The 7467-nt window shown below is 37.1% G+C and overlaps 1 protein-coding gene across 1 annotated transcript; it reads right to left on the bottom strand.

Annotated features, from left to right (window-relative positions):
- Nucleotides 1–5659: 5659 nt before the first annotated feature.
- On the bottom strand, nt 5660–6625 carry LOC122484210 (olfactory receptor 8G1-like). Its single transcript, XM_043582212.1, has one exon. It carries the CDS (start codon nt 6617–6619, stop codon nt 5660–5662), a length of 960 nt encoding a protein of 319 aa, XP_043438147.1. The 5' UTR covers nt 6620–6625.
- Between the last annotated feature and the right edge of the window lie 842 nt (nt 6626–7467).

Raw genomic sequence — 7467 nt, 5'->3', positions numbered from 1 at the left:
GTCTTTATTCAAATTCCAGTTAATTAACATGCAGTCTAATAACTAGTTTCAGGTTACAATATGGTAATTCAACTACTGTTATTTCTAATGACTCTTTCTTATATCCTTTGGGGTATCCTATATGTATGTATGTATGTACATTAATGTATGTATGTATGTACATTAATGTATGTATGTATGTATGTATGTACATTAATGTCATACTTATCAAATGGCATAATGATTAAATTTTCATTTAATTCAAAATAAGAAAGAGTAACTTGTTTTCTACAGTTAGTAAACATAGGATTCACAAGGCTGTAAAAAGTTGTTATTTTGACCTGAATCATTTTCCTTACTAGAATTCGAACTCCGAATAAAAACCTGAAGAACTGGGCAACTACCAATACCATCCCACCTGGAATTCTGCTAGTCTGCTTGTTGAGGGTTCCTTCACCCAGGAAGAAAGCTACTGCCTCATAAGGTAAGAACATAGCATACTTACACCTCAACAACTTCTCCCATAGTGAAAACTGTCTTCCTTTGTTTATAAATTCAACTAATCCCAGGGGAGTGACACAATGGCCAAAATTTAGGTAATATATTGCATCACTATGGCCAGAGAAGCAAAGGATTATAAATAATTTAAGTTAATTGGACTTCATATTGGTGGTGGAGGCCAGAAAACTACACTTATTCCCAAAATATGAGAAAGGTTTTGGAAGAAAAACACCCTGGTGTCTTCTTATCATGTATTTCTCACGTACTCTCTACAGAATTGAAAGATGATAGAGGTATGGATTATTAGAACATGTGCAAAATACAACTACAAATTTTAGATTAAATTCAATACAAGACAACAATGTGATTTTTTTTTAAGAAAGGCTAATAGGGGCGCCTGGGTGGCGCAGTCGGTTGAGCGTCCGACTTCAGCCAGGTCACGATCTCGCGGTCCATGAGTTCGAGCCCCGCGTCGGGCTCTGGGCTGATGGCTCAGAGCCTGGAGCCTGTTTCCGATTCTGTGTCTCCCTCTCTCTCTGCCCCTCCCCCGTTCATGCTCTGTCTCTCTCTGTCCCAAAAATAAATAAACGTTGAAAAAAAAAAAATTAAAAAAAAAAAAAAAAAAAAAAAAAAAAGAAAGGCTAATATATATTTCATTTAGATTGCAAAGAAATTAAAGAGATTCTAGAAAATGGAAATTTATTTTCTTAATACTCAAGCAACAGTTGGAATATTGTTTTCAATTTGGGTTACAATATTTTCTGTGATTTAGAAAAACTGGAAATTTTCAGAAAAAGTATCAGAAATCTTGTCTTTTAAGGAATGGCTGAAGTAACAGGATATTTATTAGCAAAAAAAGATTTATGTGACACATAACAGTTACTGCCAAATGTTCAACATAATGCTACATTTAAAAGATGTTGGGTTCATTTTTTTAAGTTTATTTATTTATTTTGATAGAGAGAGAGAGAATGCTAAAATTGGGAAAGGACAGAGAGAGAGGGAAAGAGAGAATCCCAAGCAGGCTCAGTGCTGTCAGCACGGACCCCCAGTGCAGGACTCAAACACATGAACTGTGAGATCATTACCTGAGCCAAGATCATGACCTAAGTCGAAATTAAGAGTCAGATGCTTAACTGACTGAGCCACCCAGGCTCCCCATTTCGATATTGGACTCATTTTATATGTCTCCAAGAGAATGAAGTCAAATGACCTGCTTGAAACTATTAGAAGAAATATCTGGTTTCACATCAGAGAACATTACAGTCACACATAATCTGATCTTATAGCCAGAAATGTTAGAGCACAGCCTAAAAAGCCACGGAACAGATATTGTTGATGGATGCAAGGTTTAGATGGGTGGTTGGATTAAATCATCCTGAATATCTCTTTAAATTCCAACTTTCATGACTGTGTCCTTCTAATAGGTCCTGATATTAGCATAGTAGCCATTGATGCAAAAAATTCAGTCCTACATTTGCTCTAATGTTCTGAAAAATGAAAACATTAATTTCTGTCCTGTGTGAAAATTAAATTAAATGATACCTGTAAAGTGAGGTCCCCGGCACAGTTCCTGTCTCTTGGTAAAAACTTAATCAATGTCAGTGTTGTTTCAATTGTAATCTATTTAAGTATCTCCCTGCTCTGTTTTTCATTCGCCCGACACTGTCATTCCCATAATGGCAGTAAGAGTTTCCAATTTGTTTCCTCAGCAGATCTTTTTGTTGTTTCTTTCCATGAACACATGATAATACAGAGATTTTCAACTTTTTTACTGAATAGTAACCTCTTAAAATAATCAGTATTTTCCAAGGTCTCCAAATAAAGTTCAAACTAATTTGTCATTCAAAGATTTACAACAATAACAACAAAGTTTCCTTTTTTATATCCCAACAAATACCATGTTATTTAGTTATTTGGTAGACTGTTAGTTTTTACTCACCATATCCCTTTAGCTTTTCTCTTCTTCCATTCCATCTACCTTACGATGTTTATTCAGCAGTTAGGATCATTTAGTTAAGAATTTAATATGAGAGAGGCACCTGGGTGGCTCAGTGGATTGAACGTCAGACTTCAGCTCAGGTCGTGATTTCGGGGTTCATGAGTTCCAGCCCCACTTTGGGCTCTGTGCTGACAGTTTAGAGCCTGGAGCCTGCTTCAGATTTTGTGTCTCCCTTTCTCTCTGCCACACACACACACACACACACACATACACACACACACACTCTCTCTCTCTCTCTCTCTGTCTCTCAAAAATAAACAAACATTTAAAAAAATATTTGAAAAGTTTAGTAGGAGAGCCCCAGTTAACATGACCATTTTGTGTGTGTGCCTATGAATACATTTCTTGTGTTTTACATAAGCACTTACTTTATACTAATTAGTATGAGTTATTTACTGGTTTCCCTTCTCTACTAGACTGTAAAATCAATACAGTACTTAGCATAGTGTTTTGCATCTAGTGAACCTCAATCAATATGTGTTTAATAAAATTATGAAGGAAGGTTAGAGATATATTAACATAGACTCAATCTAAGTCGGCAAAGCCCTCACACTGCCTGAGTTGAAATGAGTAAACAAAAAAGTTTCTGCCATAATTTTATACTAGAGGGGACAGAGAGATAACAAAGGGGCCTGTGGTCATGAGAAAGTGTGAACAATAGAACGAGGACAGATGAGGATGAAGTGGCTGCGTACATCTCTGTGTGCGCTGGGAAGGGACCCTGAGTGGAAAGCTAAGATTTTAAAATCCAAGGACTGTGATTCAGACATAGCTTTCCTTCTTCACAGAGAATTCAGTGCCATGCACTTTTCTTCTTCATTGTTCTGAAGGGAAAAATGATCTGACGATGCTGATGGATAGTTCGGAGTACCAACCTTGCAGGACTCTTTAGTGCTGAGGGAGTCATAGCCTATAAGTCTCCTTTGGCCATTGTTTTTAGTCACTGATCTTGATCTCTGGTGAAGCTGATGCCCAAAACTGTCTGTCCCCCGGCAAAGGTTGGTTGATATTATCTGAGGATTTTACACTCTGGGTATAGATGCTAAGGGTCTGATTAAGAGCAAACAATGATAATGACCTCCCACTAGGATCTTATCCCACAAGTATCCACTCATGGGAAAAGAAACAATTAGAATTTCCCTTTCTCCATTGGTACTCAAGGGCTTAATAGTGTCACAAAAGTGTTATTCATTGTTCTTATTAGGTTACACATTAGAACCAAGGATGTGAGAGATACTGTTAGAGCTCTGGTGAATTTCATGCCAGCCCATTTTTAAATGCAAAATTTCAGGAAATTTATAAGACATACACTAAAGTTTTCTGAAGTCCCTTCCCACAAGGGCAAAGTAGAAAATCAGGGAAAACAACCTGGTTATGTAAGATCTGAAAATTTTTATTTTCATTGGTCTCTGTTAACTGTATTTAGATTTCATAATATACTCAGAAAACAGTGATGTTTGGAATATTTTAACTTGTGGCCTAAGTGAAAGCATATGCTAAATATTGCACAAATCCCTGGGAAGTTCCTAATTAGAGTAAGAAGGAGATATGGTAACTTTATTTTTTTTTTCTAAAATAAAGAGAAATGATGAGGAGCAAATAAATATGTGTGCTATACAAATTATTTTATTTCTGTATAAATACTGAATCATTTTATTTGTTTGGCAATAAAAACCGATGGTTTAATCCCATTAAAAATGGCCAGGGGACCTGAATAGACATTTTTCCAAAGAAGATGTATAGATGGCCAACAGCACATGAAAAGATACTCAACATCATAAATCATCAGGGAAATGCAAATCAAAACTACAATATCATCTTATACCTGTCAGAATGACTAAAATCAGAAAGACAAGAAATAAGTTTTGGTGAAGATGTGGAGAAAAGGAACACTTGTGTATTGTTTGTGGAAATGTAAATTGGTACAGCCTCTGTGGAAAACAGTATAGAGGTTCCTCAAAAAGCTAAAAATAGAAATATCATATGATCCAATAATTCCACTACTGGATATTTACCCAAAGGAAACATATATGCACCTTTATGTGTACTGCAGAATTATTTACAATAGCCATTCAAGTGTCCATGGAAGCCATTCAAGTGTCCATCAATACATAAGTGGATAAAGATGATATAGCATATCTATACAATGGAATATTACACAGTCATAAAAAAAAGATCTTGCCATTTGCAACAACATAGATGGACCTAAATGGTATTAGGCTAAGTGAAATAAGTCAGACCAAGAAAGACAAATACCATATGATTTCGCACATATGTGGAATCTAAAAACCAAAATGAATAAACAAAAAGTAGAATCAGACCTGTAAATACAGAAAACAAACTTTTGGTTGCCAGAGGGGAGATGGATGGGGTATGAGCAAAAAGGGATGAAGGGAAGAGGGAGGTACAGGCCTGCAGTTATGGAATGAGTAACTCACAAGAATAAAAGGCACAGCAAATGGAATGTAGTTAATGCTATTGTAATAGTACTGTATGGGGACAGATGGTAGCTACATTTGGGGCAAGCATAGAATAATGTACAGAGATGTTGAATCAGTATGTTCTATACCTGAAACTGAAGTAACATTGTGTGTCAACTATATTTGAATTTAAAAAAAAAAAAAAGAGGGAAAGGAAAGCTTACTGGTAAGACCTTGGCTGGCAGGTAGTGTATGTTACCTATTGTGGTTAGTCATAGTCTTCATGCCAAACATGTAAAATTAAAAGTTTATTAACCCTATATTTTAATAACGCTGATTTACAATATACCATCCTTTCCTATAACTAGCAGAAGTCTTGAAAAACATATTAAAATATAAGGCAATAAGTATTATCAAAGGAATTGTACTTGACTTATTTCATCAATTTAAGTTAGCAAATAACCATTGTTATGCATCCTATTTCTAGGAGATATCCCAATTCTGCAAATTTTGTTTGCATGCACTCTGCTTTCTAACTCTATGTCCAATACACTTGGGGTGCTATCGTGTCCACATGGTGCCCAGGTCAATGTCTAATATACCCTATCATATGGTGGTGCTGTCCAGGTGACTGGCACTATGAATCCAGTCCTCCCGCACTGTTCTTCAAAATTATCAAGTAGAATGAACAATTTCATTACTTGTGGACATACCCTGTTGTCTCCGGATTGTTTCCTTATCAAACCTTCTCTGAGAATTACAAAGCTTTTCTCAAGCAAAATACCCATTTCCTTCTATTTTCAAGGATCTTATTCAGGACAACTCTGACATCTTTATTCCTCAGGCTGTAGATCAGGGGGTTCAGCATAGGCACAATAATGGTGTAAAACACGGAAGACACTTTCCCTTGGTTCATGGAGCTCACAGATGATGGCTGCAGGTACATGAACGCAGCAGATCCAAAGAAAACGGCAACAGCTGAGATGTGGGAGCTGCAGGTGCTGAAGGCTTTGCACCTGCCCTCGGTGGAGCGGATGCGGAGGATGCTGGCAATGATGAAGATGTAGGAGCTAAGAATCATGAAGCTGGGGGCGAGGATATTAAATGCACTGAAGCACAAAACTACCACCTCATTGATATAAGTACTGGAGCAGGAGAGCTCCAACAGTGGGAAAAGATCACAGAAGTAATGGTTGATTCTGTCAGCCTTACAGAAAAGCACTCTTAGCATGCAGCCTGTGTGAGCTGAGGCACCAGTCAAGCCCATGATATACACCCCAACTACCAGCCGGGAGCAAACCTGATAAGACATGGTGACATTGTAAAGCAATGGGTTACAGATGGCAACATAGCGATCATACGCCATTATAGCCAACATATGACATTCTGATATAACAAAAACAAGGAAGAAGTAGAGTTGAGTCATGCATGCTTGGTAGGAGATGAAATTCCTCTCTGTCACAAAGTTCACTAGCATTTTAGGGGTAATGACAGTGGAATGGCAGAGATCAATGAAGGACAAATTGCTGAGGAAATAGTACATGGGGGTGTGCAGGTGAGCACTGAGCCCTATCAGTGTGATCATGGCCAGGTTCCCCACCACCGTGACCACATAGACTCCTAGGAAGAGGAAGAAAAGGGGCAGCTGGAGTTCTGGGCTCTCTGTTAACCCAGCAAGGATGAACTCAGTCACTGTGGAATGATTTCCTGCTGTCATTTTCCTCTGGGAATTTTATGTAGAAAGAGAAGAAAAATTGTGGTAGATATTTATTGTCCCACCATGCAATGTAGTATGAAACAGAATTTGTCTTTTCAGCCATGTAGCTTCAGTGCTGTCTGTCCCTGATCTATGTTAGCGCTCAAAGACGCTGAGGTCTCCATACTGTGGGGCATGTAAATAAATATCAGTTAGAACTATCCCTTTTTTGTTCTATGCTGTAAAAGTTTGTCTTACGCACTTCTATGTTTATGCAGCATTATTTACCCTAGCCAAATTGTGGAAGCAGCCCAAGTGTCCATTGATAGATGAATGGATAAAAATGTAAAGATAGATAGATATATATACATATATATATATGTATATATATGTATATATATATAAAACAGAATATAATTCAGCCATAAAAAAGAATGAAATCTTGCCATTTGCAATGACATGGATGGAGCTAGACAGTATTATTACACTAAGCAAAATCAGTCAGTCAGAGAAAGACAAATATCATATGATTTCACTCATACATGGAATTTAAGAAACAAATGAGCAAAGGGAAAAAGATAGAGAGAGAGTAAACCAAGAAACAGACTCTTAACTATAGAAAACAAACTGATGGTTACCAGAGGGGAGGTGGGTTGGGGGGGGGATTGACTAAATAGGTGATGGGCATTAAGGAGTCCATGTGTGGTGATGAGCACCAGGTGATGTATGGAATTGTTGAATCACTATATTGTACACCTGAAACTAATATTACAATGTGTTAACTAACTGGATTTTAAAAAGAAACTAAAAAAAAAAACAAAAATGAAAAGACTGGTGATATTACTGTGTATTAGGTACATAACGGTTTG

The sequence above is a fragment of the Prionailurus bengalensis genome, chromosome D1, assembly GCF_016509475.1.
Source record: "Prionailurus bengalensis isolate Pbe53 chromosome D1, Fcat_Pben_1.1_paternal_pri, whole genome shotgun sequence".
Classification (NCBI taxonomy): domain Eukaryota; kingdom Metazoa; phylum Chordata; class Mammalia; order Carnivora; family Felidae; genus Prionailurus; species Prionailurus bengalensis.
The sequence above is the reverse complement of the archived record's forward strand: the minus strand, read 5'-3'. Positions and strand labels throughout refer to the sequence as shown.

Excerpts from the sequence above, each read along its gene's own strand:
- LOC122484210 (XM_043582212.1), bottom strand. The coding sequence starts at position 6,619 with ATGACAGCAGGAAATCATTCCACAGTGACTGAGTTCATCCTTGCTGGG.